This window comes from Hippoglossus hippoglossus, chromosome 1 (genome assembly GCF_009819705.1).
Source record: "Hippoglossus hippoglossus isolate fHipHip1 chromosome 1, fHipHip1.pri, whole genome shotgun sequence".
Lineage (NCBI taxonomy): Eukaryota > Metazoa > Chordata > Actinopteri > Pleuronectiformes > Pleuronectidae > Hippoglossus > Hippoglossus hippoglossus.
Genome location: NC_047151.1, coordinates 22,206,050 through 22,226,419, shown reverse-complemented (window position 1 = coordinate 22,226,419; position 20,370 = coordinate 22,206,050). Strand labels below are relative to the sequence as shown.

General features: G+C 40.7%; 1 protein-coding gene across 1 annotated transcript in view; it reads left to right on the top strand.

Annotated features, from left to right (window-relative positions):
- LOC117769841 (F-box/WD repeat-containing protein 7) overlaps positions 1–20,370 on the top strand; it is a 61,889-nt gene continuing 41,519 nt past the window's right edge. Inside the window, exon 1 of the mRNA XM_034599029.1 lies at positions 1–400. Coding sequence (XP_034454920.1) covers positions 173–400 — 228 coding nt within the window. The 5' untranslated portion in view covers positions 1–172. The remainder of the gene's footprint in view (positions 401–20,370) is intronic.

Below are 20,370 nucleotides of genomic sequence, written 5' to 3'. Positions count from 1 at the left end.
GGTGCAGAGGCTCAGCGAGCGCAGTATTGATACGTCCGCCCAGTGGCTGTGAGGTCCAAGGAACACTCTGCGTTCGTTTAATAAAAGCTACATACTTGAGACGTTGGTCGGCCATCTTCCGGAGCTCCCTTTGGGATATGATCTATTAAACTGCCGTTTTTTTTTTTTTGCAATGCTGCGGCATTGCCCTATTCCCCGTTTCTCGTCGTCTTCTGCTCGGAGAAAGATGCCAAACATTGCCTGTGGGAAAGAGAAGACCGAGCACGTCCCGCTGAAGAGCAAGGCACTTGACCTGCCGGGCCCCAAGGACGTTGCCACGGAGCCGCTACCCCCTCAGAAAGTGCTCAAGATATTTAGCATCAACATCATTGCCCAGGGGTTGCCTTTCTGCCGCAGACGAGTGAGTATTGTACGTAATAGCTTGGTCATAAGGTTTGGGTTTGGGTAGATCCAGAGAACCTGCAAATGTCAAAGGTCATCCGTCTGTCTAACCCCCTTTTCACTTCAGTAACTGTTGGTTTATTAAAAGGGCAACTATTTATTTGTCATCTGCAAATTATTAAAAAGAAATTGCTTTTATCGGCACAATTATACATTTAGATTTACAAATTGACCTTCTTTTCCACCTCTGATGAATGTGCCGCTCAGTAAAGTAACATTACACCCCCACAAAACATTTAAAAGTAATTACAGTTGACTCTTACTGATGAACTATGCTTAATAGCTTTGTCATTTCACGATGCTGAAGTGGTATTCTTAAGAGAAGAGAAGAATAAATTCAGACAGTGACATACAATGGATTTATTATTATATTTCCATCATTTGTTTCCATCACGCTCATGGACACGAGGTTGGTTTTCCGCGGCTCCACCCATGGCCGGCGGCGGACACCAGCATATAACCTTAAAAAGGCCGTCGGTCAATGAGCCTATTTTTAGGTTAAGTTTTTAAGTGAAAACATAAATTAAGTAACGCAAGAGAAATGAAGAAGAATGCATCTGTATTGAGTTTAAGTTTTAAATGTGCGAATTAATAAAAAATCTCCGTTAGATTTATTACAGTTGGCTTTACAGGATTTTTATTCGCAGTCAACTTAAGTTCATGCAAATTAAATAAGGAGGAGTTCTAGATATTTTGTTATTTATTTCATCTACTGGTATATTTATGCAGTGATTTAGCTCAAATCAATAGTTTTTGCCCTCTTTAATGTTTACTTGGTGTTTTAGTGTCAATTATTGAGAAGGATGTTTTCATTAGAAAGAAATTTACTAATTAATTTACTAACTTCTACATTTTTTGTAATGTAGAAGTAAGAAGTGTTTCTAAAACATCAGCACTCTGTAAATGTGACACTTGAAAAGTCTTCCTCTTTGAGAGCACATTAGTTTGAATGATACGGCCGCAAGAGCAATGCTGCTTGAATTAAAATTCTCCTTTGACATTCCTGCTAAATTAATTCAGCATAATATGCAATGTGACTTGAAAATGAATGAAATAAGACACGAGTAAGCGGACTCCCAAATGAACCCAGGGCAGTTTTTGAAAGATATTTTTTATTTAGCTGCTAGATTAACCCTCTGCGTGACGGCTTAATCTCTGCGTGTATTGTCACTGTCTGTCATGGAAAATCAACTTATTCAAGTGGTTTCTGTGGTGTTCACAAAGTTGTTCACAATTTATATTCATGAAAAATGATCATGTCAGACATTTGACAGGAGAACAGGCCCTTAGCTTATGTTGTAATAAACTGATTACTTTTTAATTTTGGGACAAGACATTTGATGGCTCGACACATTTTCACTTGTAGTCAGAGGATTCTTAATAATTTTGATATTTTAGGCAAAACAAATAATCGCTTGGGGGCAATGCTACATGAGTTATTTAGATTTATTTAATTGCTTGTGTGTACGTCTAATTAAAAAAAAGTGTAGTGCATTTTTTCTTTTTTTTAGTATGTGATAACAATTTTCCATTTTACAATAAATAAATACGATTTTTTACGTGTGGCAAATTAATAATTTTAAAGCAGGTAATATATTATTTTTGGACGTGTTATTTTACAATCATTTTAACAAATATCTGACGTGTTATTGAGACCCGAGGCCCGGGAAAACGAGATGCAACATTAAACTTAGACCACTGTTTCCATTTAAAGATCACAGTCTCTTTACTCGGTATCTGAATATTCCTCCGACCTTTTCTGTCATAAGCACAGTATATCTCTGGCATGTGTTTTCTTTATGTTTTACAGTCCTGACAAGTTAATTCAAATAGATTCAAACCTTAAATCGTCGACATCTTTATGAACGACAGCATTTAACCTTAGAATTAAAGTTTCCACAGTGTAATTAGATTTGAAAGGTAGGCTTTTAAAAATGTCGCCCACTAATCTGTCAGTAAAATCTGGTTGTAGATTTTGTAGCAAGGAGAAAGTATTGAGCAAAGACCTAAATAGAAATGAGGGTGGATGTCATAGTGGCTGAGGCGTTTCAGTTTGCATGACAGTCTTAGCATCGAGAGCATTTTGTCATCTTTTCTACTTTTCTTCTTTAGTCAGACTCCTGACGTGGCTCAGTGTCGATATGTCCACATGATGAAACCTAATGACTTTGATGGTCAATTGTCTTTTTCTACCACACAACCACGAGTTTTATATTTGTGGGTTTGAATATGTCACAACCACTATTGGATTGGTTTCTTTGAAAGTTTAACATCTGCTTGTGCCCTGAATTATATATTATATTGTCGTTGATGGGAACATTTTCATCATCGGGGTATAAATCCATGATAGCTATGACATGCCCATTGGAAATCCTCTGTTCGTCCCAATTGCACGATGATCGTTCATGGGTTTTGGATCCGTAGCTTTGACGAGAGTGCCAATGGGAGGGAGTGCTCTTTCTAGTTTCTTCAGGACTACCAACCCTAGCTTTAATGTATTTACAGGTAGAGTTCTTGGGAACAGCAATATAGAGATTATTTGATTGGTACTTGTCTCCATGCAGGATGAGGAATAGTTTAAATGCTAAGCAAGAAAGTTAAACACTGCCGTCTATGTGAAGGATCTGGGATATTGTACCAAAAAAGAGCTTTCACATTGTTAACAAAGTTTCTCTGCCGCATGAGCGAAATGCACGGTCCCACGAAGCCACGTGGGCCCTGCTGTGCATTTGGCAGCTGACTCCAGTGAATGGCATAGCTGGGATTTCTCTGAGTCCCTGTGGTGCGATGCAACTTAAGTTCCCTGAAACTGCGTCTTCAGAAGGAACAAATACCACAAGTGAAAAGTGCATATTTTCAATCTGCCATTACTTTTTTATAAAAGAAAGATTTGCAGGGAATTAATTACTCTCTTTATCATCCCTCATTTTCAGTTCCAGCTCAAATATTCAAATAGGAACAGGCATAGGGTCTCGTATCTATAATGTCTCCTTAAATCTGTCAGGCCGTAAAACCTCTCTCACTGCACTGTTTAAAAATAATGTCCCGGTTTACATTTCCAATCAAAACGTGACCACCAGAACCCACAGTGTATTTCCGGGAGCCAGAATGGGCATCCAGCTGTTACAGGAGATAGTGATCAAGATATAGAACATTGACAGCGGGACATTTTTCGTTGCCGTATCACTTTCCTCACCAGCCACACCCGGGGCTGCAGGCCTGTGGAGTAAGGTGATCTGGACTTGCCCACAGCAGCTATGTCTGTCTAAACAACTATCAGCAAGATGCATTTGCTGTCTGAGCAGGTGCTGTGGGTGTGTGGCGACTTTCTCTAGCAAGTTTCACTTGAGCCGTGGAGCTTCCTGTGGTTTGATCTGCAGGCTTGTTAACTGAAGACACATTTACTGCACTTTGTCTCCCCCCCCCCCTCTATTTACATTTTTCTAATGACATTTGGTGGCCTTTGCAGGTCTTATTAATTCCAGACTACGAGCTGTGTTGATCCTGCCGGCCAATTGGTCTAAGACGCATGTATCCGGGGATTCTTGTCGCATGTCGTCTCCCCGATAATATGTTTTCTATTGTCAACTTTGTTAATGAAGAAAGAAGCCGTTTAAAGAAATCTTAATATAAAGTGTGGAGCGGAGAGCAGAGAGTTGTCAGATTTTACGCACATGCTATGATTTATAATTTAGAAAACCTACCTCTTATCTGAATGCACAGTTTTTTTTCCTCACTGTCTATTTTTGAAAACGTGTGACTGGATACACTGTGAAGATACGCTCACATCTTCGATTTGACTTTGACTTCAAGACTAGCGTGACATGATAGCGCTCCAGATCATGCTACGTGTCAGATGATCTGATAGTGATCTGGAATGCTATCGGTCTGTATTGCAGAACCAACTGTTTTGCACGAGTTCACCTCAGTTAAATGTTAGATTTCAGTGAGTTGTATTTTCGTTTTAGCAGCACCCCATTTTTATTTTTTGGGATTAGCAAAATTGGTTGATTATTTGTAGACTAAATTCACTTGCATAACCAGACAGAGTTATGGAGGGACAGAAGTTTCTCCTTATTAGTAAACCGAGTAACCTGAAATGAACAATTTAACAAGCAACACACATTTTACATTGAGGTGTAATGGGGGAAGCAAAAGCAATTCTCGAGTGTTTATAATGAGAACCAGCCTCAGCGGGAGCACTTACAGCAACCGTCAGAAAATAACTATGTGCCACCGAACAAGCACCTGATTTAAAATACTAAAAGTCTCTTAGCAGAATCAGCTATGGAGATTTTTTTATGCACTCTTTATTGCGCACCTTTAAATTAAGGTCGCCTGAATTAAATCCGTATATATACAGTCGATTTATTTTTGAAAGTTTTATAGGCGCTGCCCAAATGCTCATTGTTCAGCGAATCACTTTAGATAAGCTGGATGCCCTGGAGGAGCAGCTGCCTTTTCTTAATGTTGCTTTCTGTAGATAAGTGTTGTGAAGAGAGTGAGACTCTCCTGGCAGCGGTACTCTGCTGCACAAACACAATCCCTCAGGCCTTTTCAACCATTTTCTTCCTCCTGTTTGTTGTTAGCCAAATGCAGAATATTGTGTCTGACAGTACAAGAAACTAATGAATCTTTTGAAGTTGCTCTTTCTTTTTCTTCGTCGTCTTCTTCCGCGATTACTGATGCAACACGTTGTAACACACTGGAGTGGAGTTGGTATGAAGATGAAGAGAGATTCCTTTTCTCTGTTTGGTTTCCATATCCGACTGAAGTGTTTGTACGGTAGAGATGTTTGAGTTTTCTGTTTGTTTCTCAGTGTTGCCCCTAAAAACCTAGAAAAGGAGACCGAGCTTGTTACTCCGTCAAAAACTGATCAAAGCAAGAGATCTGAGGATTTCAACTTTTACCAATTAGTGATTGAGAGATTTCGATTTGTTACTTTATAGAGCAGTGATATGTGACCTGCTGTTTTGAATACTTGAGTTTTGCCTTTTATCCAGTGGCATCTTGTTTTTTTAAAATCAGAAGTAACTATATTGGAGTATTTTTTGGGGGGGTGGGGATTAAGCTGAATTTGGGATACTGCACACATTGGTTAGTACTAGCCGTCAATCATATGGTATCCGCACCCCAATGTATACCATGCTTTATCGTCTATTTTACTCTAAGTGGGACCATAAATTACAAAATAAACATAATGCAGTATTGGCGAAAACTTGATACCATAAACTCCTTATGAAAATGTTTACTAATGTTATAAATTCAGTGAGAAATAGGGTAATCTTCTTCAATTTACTTTTATAGAAACTGCCCTCTGCTGGTCAACCCGGAGTCTGCGTCCAGTTTTACTTGCAGTCTGTGCCTTTATGCTCTAAAACTCTCCTTCTCATCCGATGGTGTTACCTTGATGCCCATGACCCCTGTTGTTAAGCACGTGGCTGCCTGCGTGAGTCAGTGATTCACTCGCAGCTTCCAGCCGTTCTCTCTCTGTCCTGAAGTAAGGACCACACCACGGTGCACGGCAGGAGGCTTGATTCCACTGCCCTTGGGCTCCAAATAACACAGAGGGGAGGAAGGCATCTGCCATTGGCTATTCTGAGAAGCGGTCCCATTCCAGGGAGCGCACGGATCCAGTCGGCTGGCTACTCAGCTCCGAGATCAGTTCTGTTTACTGCGGATGCAAACAGACCCGTAACTGAACATTTTGAGGGGAAATGCCTAATATGGTGCCACTTCAATTCATCCATTGGGGCCTTTTTTTTATATATTTTGTGGAAATGGGATCGCTTCACAAATTTAAGGATCACTTTATTTCACGTGATGCTCATACAGTGCATCTTTTTTAACAAGATCCTCATTATTGACTGAGTGGTCTTTGTATTTTCATCTTTGGAACAGACTGGTGGTTGTATAGTGTTAAACTGTTGTGGTGCTTCACATACAAAACATACTGGATAGCGATGTGCCTCCACCTGCTGCTGCAGGGGCTGCCTGGAGGCACTGACATTTCCCACACTGTGAGATCGTAGCCGAGAACAGATGCAGTCTTCCATCTGGATAAGTGTCACAGCTCCTAAACATTGTTATTTGACTGAAGACATGAAGCTAAACCGAACCTCCCAAACAGAATCTGTCACACATACAAATACCTATTTTAATCATCGAAATTTAATAATTCATCCAAGTTGTGCTACGTGGCCCACATCATTCAACACTGTTGGACACATTAATAGACCTAAACCTGAACACAGCACTTCTTTAAACCAGTTCCTGAGGCTCAAATGTATCTGATTGCAGATTTTTATTTTTATTGAAAAGTGCAGCCCACCTGAGTCAGAGACCACACACACACAGCTCCTTTTTAATGGAGTCTTTAAGCTGTCCATCATTTCTTTCCCTCACAAATCAAAGTACATGATTCAAGGAACTGTTCCCCCCAATATGAATTAATGAAAACAATAAATTTGATCAATGCGTTTGTGTTGGTTCCCTGAGGATTCTCAGGTCACACATTGCATCCATCCACAGTTGAGTTTTTCTATTTTATATTGCGACGAAGGACAATAGGCTCTACAACACTGTCTCTCATATGAAATGTAATGATTGCAACTTGTTTTGAGACAGGCAGGGTGACTTGCACATTGAGTCACCTGCTGCTAGTGGCTGTTTGATAGACAATCATGTAGTCTGCAGGGTTTTTGCTACAGAAAATAGTACTTTCTTTTTCAAAGGCTCTGATAACCTGTATTTGAACTGCGTGATTGGGGGCTTTACACTTGTTCTACAGCTGTAGTGGTGATTTCGTCTGGCTCGTCTAGTTTGAATAGCACTTTGCTGTGATTCAATTGGGGGTCTGTCATGTGCTATACGTCTGCGTGCAGATCTCTTTGCAATCGATTAAATGTCAAATCTAGTGGGTTGTTTTTATATGCCAGACCACTGCCAGTTAAATGTGATCAAACCGCACCCACCGATCCCAGATGAAGCAAATTATTTGTTTTTGTCGTGGTAAGTGGTTCGTTTTCTTGGTCCAACTGTTAAATTGTTTGCTTATTATTGATAAATGAGTTTTCCGGTGCTTTAACTACATCTGAAAAACTCCATTTGTTAAAATCCCTGTACTTATTAGGATGACTTAAGTAGGGAAAGTTCTGACATACACTAAACTCTTCACGCTGCTCAGTTGTTTTTTCAATTAATGGATGTAACCATGTTGACAGTATTTTTTGGCAGAAATAATAGCTTACATTTTGTCCTCACAAAAGGGTTGGGAACCAGAGCTTGGTTTAAAATCGGGACCAAGTGCCAGTGCTGGTGAAAAAATATTCAGATCTGCTTATCGCCTCCTAACATATATATTTTTTAGTTTTTGCAGAGAAAAGCTACATATGTCTTCAAAATTACAATCAAAGTTCACCGTGATTAGTCTGTAGAAATATGAGCTGTGCCTCACTGTGTCTGGTCTGGTCTTAGTGTCGACATTCCTCGGCGCTGACCTTCGACAAGCCGCTCCTGTGCCTTTCACCGTGTCCTGCTCGCTGTAATCTGGTCCATCAGTGAAGATGACCTGTGAATGGATATCCCACAGGCTTCAGCTGATGTGTCCGTCTGCATAGTTTGTCTACTCTGTGTATGAACCCTGCTGTCGTATGAGTCCCAGTGTGTGTGGTCCCTCTTCTTTTGATGGACTGCAGTGCCGCCTGGACGCTTGCTGCAGGTCTGTTTCACCAATAGCTGTACTCTGTTGAAACACCCTGTTCACCCTAAAGCTCTTCACAGTGACTATTTGTAAAGACAAAAGCCTTGAGTTTGCCTCCTCTTAGTATTCACCTGCAGTTGATTTAGTATCAAGTGCCTCTTCATCACTTTAACAGCGGTAAGACAGGGTTTTGTTGGTGAGTGGATGCATATGCAGGCCTTAGGGGATGTCACAGAGATCTGTTTTTTTCAGAGGTGAAGCAGAAATTTTAAAAACTTGCTCAGCAACAAGAGGATTACACCCTCTGACGAATGAAAGGTCTCCAACAGGCTGAGAAAAAAAAAAAAAAGAAAGGTGAGCAGAGACCAGAGGGAGAACGATAATGTTCTGATGAAGGGCAATTTATTATTATATTAATGTTTGGTATCTTCCTCTACAGGTGTCTTGATTCAAATCATTCGTCAGACACACACTCTTAAAAGTTCTCAAAAGACTGGAAAAAAAGTTGTACAAAATCCTTGCGGGCCAAATTTGTCCAACAAACCTTCAATGATTAATAACTCATTTTAGTAATATTTTTAAAGGAAATATGCTCAAATCTGTAGTTGGAGCTTTTAAACAAAATATTTTTGCTGGTCTCTACAGTCTATCTATAATAGATTTTGGGTTGTTGGTCAAACGCAACAAGACATTTTGAAGTTGATGTCAAGGGGCTCTCTTAAAACCCTGATGGAAATGTCTATATTTTTACTGTAGTTTTACTGACAGAATCATTAATCATATTAATAATAGATTATTAGTCGCAGCCCTTGCATAAGCAGTAAGAGAATTTTCCAAAATATTCAAATATGGTTTTCCTTGGACAGGGACAATATGTAAACCATATCTAAATGTATATGATGTAAGTTTAAAGCCTCAGAGCTCTGATGACTGAACATCTTTTCCTCTCAGAGATGCACACTCACTCTGTTCCTTTGCCTGTCAGCGGCCAGGTGATTATATTCAGTCTGGTTGAGCCGATTCATCATCTGACATCGATTAACAGCATGTTCATTGTGAGAGATGATGGAAGACCGCCAGGTTCAGGCCGTGACGTCCATATTTATTATTTGCACAATTTAAAAATGACCTTGGCTGTGGTGAACTGCACCTCCCAGGTCTGACAAGTACGCCTGTGTTCAGACCAAAAATAGCCCGGTTGGAAAAAAACAAAACACCAAGAGGCTGCGTTGCTGCAGGTATTGGTGAGAAAATGAAATATGATCCAGGAGGTTTAGTTTGAGGAGCACACCCCTGAGTGCAGGATTATCATGTCCCTGAACACTGCATAGTGCTTCATAAAACTATGAGGTAGGATCACGCAACTCTTAGGAGTTATTGCAGTGCCAGTAATTGTATCTTTGGCCACAACGTTCCCACGATTGACAGCAGAACTAACATTCGTGCATTGAATATAAACGCTTGCACACATTTGATTGGCAACAGCAGTTTTTTGCCGATTTAAGGTGACATTGAGTTTTTCCCAGGATGACCAGATTTCTTTCCTGTAGCTGTGTTTGTGCTAAATACATCCGCACACGTAACCCTCTGAATTCTTTCTTTTCTTTTTACCGTCTGCATACAAAATGGATACTTATTTATTCAATTAAGTAAGTCCTCTGATACCTCTCTGACAATCTGCATTTTGTCTTTCAAAAGCATCAAGGCATTGTGCGGAGAGGAGCTGGCTGCATTCATTTAAAATGAGCTCCTACTTATGTAAATGTGCTGAATCAGAAGACTATAAATAGTGTCTTGACCATCTCCTGTAGATCTTTGTGCTGAAATATCATACAATAGGCTCCTTTTTACTTAGTTTATCGATTAACGTCACATCAGAATGTATCATGGCCAAAGAATATGAAAGATACCAGAATGTTGTCTCACTAACATTGATTGATTTTGTTATGGTGTCATGCACAGTGTTCAGCCTAAAACTGGCTAAAAGAGGAAGTACAAAATAATTGTAATTCAGATGCCTGAAGAAGAAAGGCTACGAGTGATTAATTTTTTTGCTATCAGTTAATTAACCAATTTTCTTTCTTATATTAAAAATTTCCTTCAGCTCGCTTTGTCCGATCAACACTTCAAATTGTAAAGTCATCTAGTTTTGTTGGTTTAGTTATTATGCGGAACCAAGAAGTTTAAGCAAGTGAAAACATCAAATGTTTGACACATGATATTTAATTGATTATTAAAATGGTTTCAGAATAACTTTTTTTTTAATTAACTATCTGCTAAATGGACTGATAGTTATAGTTTGCGTGGAAGTTTCCTTCCTGCAGGAGCTCAAAAATCCTTGCGGAAAGTCCTTCATTCTTTTAATTCGAGAGTCTCATTTTTTCATCTGTGATAAATGAGAATAAAACATCATCCTGTCTGTTTATATGAAAATATGTCTTTTATTCTCTTTCAAGGACACACTTCCCCCTTTGTGTCATTAACAGAAGAGCAAAGTGGAAATTACAGCCGCCCTCGTTCCGCTGCTCTCTCTGGGCACGGAACAGAGGAAGTATGGCTGGCACACGCCTGACTCACTCTTCATGAAACATCAATACTCGCTCTGCCTACCTTATGTCAGTTTTGTAATTCTCTTCCTCTTCCTCCGCAGCCTTTTTCCTTCTCTCATTCATTTATTCCGTTTCTCCTCAGTGCAGAATTGCAGCCGTCCGTACCCACGCTGCTTATTGTCCTGACTGAATTGAGTCATTCAGGTTCAGTACGGACGAGTCCGCGTGAATCAGTTTCTCCAACACAGATTATTATTGATTTAGAAACTTTAACTTTGAGCCATGGCGAAAAAGTATGATTTTAATTATTCATAAAGTACAAACCTACTTAAAGTTTTTAAAGTTGCGATTGATCATTTGGTCCGGATGATTGAACCACGAGATATTTATGCCTATTCAAGCTGTAGAATTGTCCCATGAACGGGGCTTATTCACTTCTGAGACCAGAGATGCCTGAAATAACTCCTCCACCGTGCAGCTTCTCCACAATACATCTTCTGGCAATGTTAATAAATTGATAAAGACTATCAGTGTGATTTCAATTTTGATATTTTACTATACATTTCTTTTTTTCTAAAGATATTCTTTGGGGGCGTGAAATGGGGAGAGAGAGCGGAAAAGACACTGAAAATGTCCGGTTCAACATCGAACACGCGGCCGCACTGAGACTCGAGCCTTCGTATGCTTTGATCTTCAGATGCAGTAGTTGAAAGCATTGCAGATTAAACAATTGTACTTCACCATAACGTCCACTGGACGCAGCTAGTTTCTCTTTTGCTTTGCATCTTTATGTGCAGGATCTAATTTCCCAGAGCAGCTTGCATCTCTGAAGCATAAAATCCACTTCTGAACTCACTTTAATGACAAGTGGCATAATATTAATGCTTAATGATGCGTTCTAATTGACTTTGTCTTTATGCACCTGTACATGAAACAAACTAGTTTTTATTGTTTTATGTTACTTAAAGTTTGTGAGGCATGGGAGCGTTGGGGATTTCCATCTGCTTTTTGGCATCTTTTAAGATACACCGTTTTGGTGACAAAGAGTGATGGGATGTGAAGTCCTGAGCTGACGGGGGAGATTCCTTCGAGATAATGTTTGGAATCATTTTAGTCAGTTAACGTGTGTGTGTGTGTGTGTGTGTGTGTGTGTGTGTGTGTGTGTGTGTGTGTGTGTGTGTGTGTGTGTGTGTGTGTGTGTGTGTGTGTGTGTGTGTGTGTGTGTGTGTGTGTGTGTGTGTGTGTGTGTGATGAGTGATGAGTGATGAGTAAGTAAAATATGAAGGTGGAAAAACAAGAAAAGCAAAAGTGGCAGAGAAGTGAAAAACACATTAATTTTCTTCCCTGTGACCAGATGCCTCTGTCTTTTCTCAGAAAGTGGACCTCTGTGTCTCGTGTGTGGGAGTAGTAGTTTTCACATGTTGCTCTCCGACTAACAAAAGGAACAAACCTGAGCTGAAACAGTCGAGAACAATGATAGTGTGCAGTAAAGCCAAGCACAGAAATTGCTTTTACCTCTCAGCTGTTTGTGCCGTTGAAGCCTCGGTGCTGATACCAATTCAGCCGATGCTGGTGCGTACAATTGGTCGAGAAACCGAAATCAATTTCTGTGAAGCCAAAAGAGAATTGCTTCAGCACCCACACAATGTTACATCAGACGCCCACAACAAACACCTTCATTACCGAGCTGTGAATCCCACCCTCCTCTAGTCCTCACAGAGGTCCAAACAGTTCCTTTCACATTTGTGTAGGTTCATACCGGTTCCTTAGGTGTGAACTTCTTAAACTAATGTTGTTGCAATCTGTCTTTATCGTTTGTGTTTTTCTTCCACAGTTAATGGGCTGTTTTTAGTTCACTGTACTGGGTCAATGAGCACATTTAGCTTTTTTTCTGTGTGAATTTGCCAAGTAGATCACAGACAACCCTCAGAAGAGCTTGCCAGATATTTAGAAGTGTCAAGCTGCTGTTTTAAAACCTCATTACCACGGCTGCAGTCTGAAAATAATGGTTAACTGTGGCAATGATACAATTAAACGGGCAGTTCATCCAAACAACGCGAGAAAACTCTAAAATGTTACTTTGCAATGCAAATGGAGACCTTTTGTAAGAAGTGTTTCCAGATTGACTGTCTGTGTTAGTCAGAACAATACACAGATCTTATTAAGTTAACATTCGGTTTATGTTGAGAATCAAAGTAGCTCCAATTAAAACCTGAACTAACGAGGTCTTCCAACATCGATTAATTTGGCCACAATTATACGTCATCTAACCACCCGCTCATTTTCCACTTGTTGACACCATTTCTCCTGTTGAGGGTCAGAGGAGGCTGGAGACTGTCCCAGCTCTCACCAGGAGCCTGGCTCCACGCCCTGCTCAGGTCTCCAACCTTTCACTGTGCAACTGTTGGATTTAACGAATAATGATATCGTGCTGTTTTAGGGTGGAAATGGCTGTAGCACTTTGCAGCCCATTGAACCTGCCTGTAATGCACTAATTAGCTCATGCTGGTTACCTCTGATGAGGCTTTTGCTTACACGAATGTTTCTCTCTTTTTTTCTCTCCCCTATGTCCTGCTCCCCGACACTCTGAACACACAGGTAAGAAAAATACTCTTTTCACTTTGTAGCACTTGCATCTGTTTCCTCGTCTTCTCTTGTGTCAGTTTCTCAGTCCCATCATGCCACGCACGACACCACTGAACACAATCCCACTGTGCTGGTCTGCAACAACTCCAAAATGCTGCTCTGTTACCTCCAGGGGGCAGCATGAACTAAAATTTAAATGATCACTGAGGCAGTTGAACGCTCAGTGCGACTGTCCCCATGTCAAAACACTGTTAGGAGTGGTTGTGACTTACAGCTACACCCTACGTGTTTACATGTTGTTGGACATAGATGATATTGAGAGAGTTGTGGACATTTTCACTGCCCAGTCTGATCAGGATCCTGCACGTTGTTGCTGCTGCAGTCCTCTTTGTGCCATGTCCACCATTTCTATTCCCGTCTCTGCATTTTGCCGACATTAGTGTTGATAAGCAGTCCACACATCTGCTGTGTTTCAGGCACCAACTCCCTCTTTTCATTTTCCACATGCAGACACTCCTGGCTAAGAGCCTCAACAAATGTTCAGGTTGTTATGACGACAATGAGTGCACCACTCAGTACTACATTAAGAGTCTGAAGGAGCTCTTACGCTGTTGCACACCTCCACATGCTTGATGAAATTGTAATTGTACTAAAAAATCCTTGGCAAATCCTAAGAAGGTCAGTTCTAAAGGATCCTAAGAGGTTCTTTTATTTCCAGCTTTGGTTCGAGAAGCGAGTTACAAAAAGATGAAATGCCAGCCTTCTCTTCGTATATAGGATTTTAATTGATACTCTGGCACCTATTTAAAAGTGTCTAATGTTTTTTTTGTGACTTGTCTGACAAACACATGATGACAACTCTACTTTTCATGATTACAGTATTAAATGTCATGATGTTAAAACCAAATCCCGGTTCAACCTGCGTAGCTGTGCCCTAATATGCTTTGATTAACAATATGTTGCTGCATTGTTTGCCTCTCAGCAAACGCCAAGGCTGCCATCAGGAAGTGAAATTACCAAGCGATCAGCCTTGGGTGCGCTAGACTTTGATGAGTCACCGGATGTAAAGTGGCTGTCAGTATCGCAACAGGGCACGGCATGTGGTGGCACAGGGATAATTGAGGACCTGGCGAAGCGTCGGTGCACCCTGTCTCCTTCGTGCCAGCGCTGGGTCAAACGCTGCATCTCTGTTGTTTCAGTGCCTCTGACTCACTGCAGGCTGCCTGCATTAGAAAGGCTGCCAGTGCGTTACAGCTCTGCTCTGTTGCACAACTCCAGACTTTTAACACAGCGTTAGTTCACCCAGCTAATTTCTGTGGAACCTGCCGAGCTTGTTTCATGCTTTCGTTGTTTCAGCTTAAACTACCACGTGGTCACTTGTCATCAAAGATCAAAAAGGATTCCTGTGCGCCGACAAAGTTTTCACCAGCGTCGAGTCTGGTCTATTATAAACAAATGTGCTTATTTGCTGCTTGTTTTCTGTGGCTAATTTGTCTTGTGACGGGGACAAGTTACCTTTCCAGATTTCATGCATCTTATTCAGGGCTTTTTATTTGTGCTTATTTATAAAGAAACTGAAGAATCCTTCAGTTGTTTATTACGCTGAAGCAGAGATGAATACCCACCGTATGAAGTTCAGGGTGAAGATCACATTTACAAATGCAATTTATGTTGCAAGCATCGTAACTGGTTTTGGGATAATTTGGAGAAATATAATCTGGATGTAAATCTAGTCTCCTCCTTTTTAAAAACTCATACTTTAAAATCTGATTGCCTTGAGCTGCAAATTTATTTCCTTACTGAATTTAATGGCCTCTCAAATTTCAGTAAGCCCTATCACTACTTAGCTTATAGTTTGCACAGACACACTTGCCAGCTTACTCTACCCTAAAGTCCATGGGTCCATTTTTGTAAACAAGCAAAGCTCCGTACTGGACCCAACAGGTTATCACCTAGTCGAATAACCAGCCGCCCGGTCCCGTTAACATATGACCCAACCCCTCACCCGTGAACAGACACACATGCTACATGCACAGTCACTCACATCAAATGGGTTATGGCCTCCATGTCCTCCTGTTTTTTGTGGTTTAGTTGTGTTCTTGGGAAAGTACCTGTCACCAGTTGCTACACTTGCGCTCCTGCGGCTGTCGATGTGTTTCCTCAGCGACGCCCGGTGCTGGACTCTGCTCTATCCAAGTCTTCAGCTATGTTAGGCTATCGTATGTTTTATATTTAAGCCTAATCTCCTTTAATATAAACTGAAACCATCCAGATCAAACACTACATTCACATAAAAAGCGTTTCCTGCAGATCCATCAAAGTGTTCTTTGTTGGTGCTTTTTCGTCCCCATGTGTCGACCAGCTTAGACGCACAACAACAAGTTCCTCAGCAGGACATCTGCATCCATGTTGAGGTCACATCAGGCTACGCAGGAAGCACAAACCAGAGCCGGGCCTGTTGATCTGTCATCTGTCCCAATGTCCACTGGAAGAAAAGTGCAGCTCCTTTTCCCACCTTAAACGTATTTATCTCCATATGTATTCTCATTCCTCAGGACGGCTCTGACCTCACGGTGAATAAAAGCATTGTCCATGTAGACAAGAGTGAGAATCTAATTTCAGCTTCTCATATTGATTCCTCTGTTCGGCAAACTGCCTGAGTGCATATGTCAAAGTGTACACACTTTATCTCGGTGTGAAGGGGAATTATTTTGCTGCGGAGGGATAATAATCGTGGAGTACCATTTGAAAAGGTGTGTGTGTGTGTGTGTGTGTGTGTGTGTGTGTGTGTGTGTGTGTGTGTGTGTGTGTGTGTGTGTGTGTGTGTGTGTGTGTGTGTGTGTGTGTGTGTGTGTGTGTGTGTGTGTGTGTGTGTGTGTGTGTGTGTGTGTGTGTGTGTGTGTGTGTGCTGTACTTCAAACCCTCCAGTGTTCTCCAGGGTGTTATCACCATCTCCCAGCACTCAAACATTAGACAGAAGGAGCCGTTAAGAACCAGACCAGAAAAAATTGTGTTACCAGTAATTTTTCTTTTCTTGCAAAGTGTTTTGCTTCCAAACTAACATTCAAATAGTGTGATCTGGGTTTGGATTCCTGGCCTCGGTTCGTTGTGTACGAGCATGCACAGGGTTGTGATGTGGTTCCATCAGAAATGCCAATTACTAAGCTATTAAAGACTATTGGCTCCAGAGTTTTGGCTTCTCTTTTAGGTTTTGCAGCTTTTCTTTGTCTCGTATCATTACCTCCTTCAAGGAGTTTCTTTTTTTTTTTGTCTCTGCTTGTTGGTTTGTGTGTTTGACAGCAAGATTACACAGGAACTACTGAACAGATTCCCACAAAACTTGGTGGAAAAATGGTACATGGGCCAAGAAAGAAGCTATAATAGTTTGGGGAATAGCTGAAATAGGACATTTTCATCCATTTCCCAGGAAAAAAATTCATGGCTCTTGATGAGAGGAATCCAGAATATTAAGTGGACTGATATCTATGAGTGTGTGCAGTGTGGTGCGGCTTGATTGAATTCAATGGGACTGTTGGGCCTTGGTGGAGGTATGCTCTCTACTGAGAGTCATTCTAGTTGTAGATTAAACGTCTTTAGGGTTTCAAGTGTCCAGTAAATCTTTGAAAATTATACTAATAAGAATCCAGCATTAAGGCAGTTTGTGTTGAAACTGTTTGGCAAGCAGTCATGACCAGGAGATGTTTTTATACTTTATGGTGTTTGAAGTGTTGTCATTTCTCTTAAAGTTGATATGACGCCTTTGGAAAAACCTGTTGCCTTCCCCGGATTTTAAAATCAACAAAAACATATTATACAAGGTCACAACTTGTGAACCCACTGAATTCCCCCCCCGGTCCCTCAACAGTTTAGCTCTGTTTGTTTTGCATGGCCAGGAATTGAATATTTATCCTGACGCAGTTCCCTGCAGAATGTGGATTTTCATTAGCAATTCATGGGCCTCCTTAAGGCAGAATAACAAAGCAATCAATATGTCCTCCTGCGATGGGGATGGGATGGGGGGGCATGTCGAAGGGATTGATTTATTAATATAAAATGGAAAATCAATGTGAGGCACCTCCCGTGAATGCACAAGATGCTCAGATACAGTAACACAGAGCAGCTGGATGGGATTTGAGCTCAGGTTTTCTTTTTTATACATCTCAGCTGCAGTGTGTCATTAGTGTGTTGAGTTACTGTGATGGATGACAATGAAAGGGATTCCATGGCTACATTAGATTTTCCAGCTCCGTCTCCTGACAGGGCAGCAGCATCCAAAGCCTTTTCATTCAAACAGAGCCCTGATGTAATTAGCACTGCCTCATTACTCCACTTCTTACCCCTCCCACTTGTTTACCATTAGTTCAGTGGAAAAACACAAGCAATGTTGGGGGGGACGGATTTTTAAGTTTAGTCCAATGAGAGTTACTTCTGTGTTACACTAAAGGTGACTTTCAGAGGCTTTTCAATTTGGGGTATTTTCTATGTTACTACTTTTATAAAGGATACTGTAACAAAATGAAGTTAGTTATTACTCCTGGTAAAATACATGCATTATAGCTCCTGGACTTTTCCTGGAGTATTTGAGAAACAATTCGGTTTCCTTTATAGGAGCCATCGAGTCTCATGGCATTAAAAAGGGAACTCCTCATCTCTGCTCGATGCTAGCGGCTAAAAAGTACATTCACTGCTACAAGCACAACCTCCAACTGATCTGTGTGTAGTGGATGACGCATTCTTCTTAACAGGGGGGAGGAGAATGTGTGGAATAAAAAAGACATTATGTTATATCTATATCATCTCATATCTTGCTTTATCGATATTGATCTCACGCTAACTGTCCTTTTAGAGTCGGGCAACACTATAAGTGAGTAAATGGTCGTCATTCATACAGAGCTTTTCTAGGCTTAACACGACAATTCACTCATTCAGAGCTTGTTCTATACATAGCACACCTCTGACTCACAGATGGTACATCATCTGGGGCAGTATAGGGTTCAGTGTCTTGCCCAAGGACACTTTGATTGGAGGAGCTGGGAGTCAGACCATCAACTATCAGATCGGCTCTTAGCCACCACTGCCCTGTGATTCGGTGGAGTTTTCGTTCAAAGCTTTCCATGGATTGTATTTTCCGACCAAGGAATAATAATATTTTAAATAAATAGAGCGTTTGCTCAATATCTTTCGAGTGCTTACTTTGTTGTTTAATGTTGTATTTCGCAGCGTCACTCTTGTGATGATCTTGAAACCATTTCTACATTACAAGATAATTTATCCATTATTCCCAATATCTGCCTCTGTATCCAAACTTTCACCCCAAACTCTTCATCAGATCCTTTGGAGAAGTTCTACTGCATATTTGTTTCCCGGAGTCTGTGGCGATGAAGTTTCCCTGGATGTGGTGAAGTTGCTCAGGGCCCACAGTGCCCACGTGTGCGCTTCATGCTTCATCACCCCTGATCTTCTCAGGGCCTCCCTGACACCTCCTTACAACATCGGCACGCTACAGTGGATAAGAGAAAAGTGCTGATTTGATCCGACCGGTCTCTTTAATTTGTGATGAGCATGGGAGGGTGGGACCCTGCAGCGCCGCCAGAGAGCGTTGTGGCCAGGTTGTGCTTCTGCTCCTTCCCCCTAGCCAGCTGTAGATGCACCTGCCAAGTCAGCACCAGCCTCTATCCAGTGCACTTTCGTTTTCTTACCACCGCTAAAAGCAAGAGGAGAGTTTGTAAACTTAGATTTGACCTTTTCTTATATCCATAGACATAAAGACCTTTTTTTTCCCAGGTACCATTAAAAGTGACCCATTGGTCATGACTTTTACTTCGTTGAGTAATGACATTTACTTTTTTATTCTTTATCAAACCTTTCACCCGGCCTCTGACTTTGTTTACTGTGGGTTTCATCTCTTCAGTTAATATTAGTCCAATAAAAACCTTTTACCAGTTTACAAATTCATGTTTAATACTTGAGAATGTTTTAGTACCTCCTGAGCTGCCAGCCTTTATAGCATTTAGATCATTTATGGACACTTAAAACTGTGAAACAGGAAACTATGTTGTTAAGCTATTTTTCAAGGTAACATACAGGACATTCAATTGCAAAGTCTGTGTTTATAATATAGCTTCTACAAAGTATGATAAATGTGGATACCTTAAATATTTATTCTACAAGACCATCATATTTAAAGAGTAGGGTTAAGATGCAAGTCACTATAAGTTCATGTTCACATATCTGTGCATTTGAAAGCACCTGCTGAGATTTGGATTCACACGTAAGACGCGCTGCCCTGTGGCAATTGTCTGCCTTACTTTTTCTTTTAGATATATAATTTTTCTAATTTATGCAAATGGAAAAATGTTGTCTATTTCCCCAGGGGCTGCTCAAGCCTTAAAAAAAGCTATTTAAAGCTTAAATACATCACAAATACATTTACAAGACAAATTAAAAGCAGGAAGATGTTTATATTCAGTGCTGTCGAAAATGTTAGACTAAATCGCAAAGCTAGCTAATGCAGCCTTGAGCTTTACTCGTGTTAAACAATTAGATCTCGCAAATGCAAGAAGTGTATTGTGGGGCCTTCTAGTCTATGGTGGAAGATGTCTGATGCTTGATGTGCTCACACATCGGTCACGGCGCAAACGGACATCTCAAATATTTAAGATCTTTTAATCATTGGTTCTTTATTTTTGTCACTGAAACAGACGCTCACTAGTTTGCACTGATTTCAACCTGGAAGACCAAAGCTGTTTTCAGACAAGAACTCTGGAAAATGGGGTCCGGACATTTGTCTGTGTTTGCCTTTCACATATGAAGAACGCAGCAGGAGATCGTCTGGGTCAGACGCGTTCACAACAACAACAAAGTGTGGAAAAAACCCTGGAGCATCTGACAGCAGACATTTGTGTTTTCACGTTCAGCCCCTGTGAAAAGTTTCAGGAAACTGCAGCTTGAGAAGTCAGAGCAGTTTTGACTAAAACTTAGCTTTCCATCTACAGTTTGTCTGTCAGACATCTTCAAAGATGTTTTAAATATAAATATTTGACTTTGCTTATGATGAAAAAGCACTCACAAACTTTCCTGCTTAATCTAATT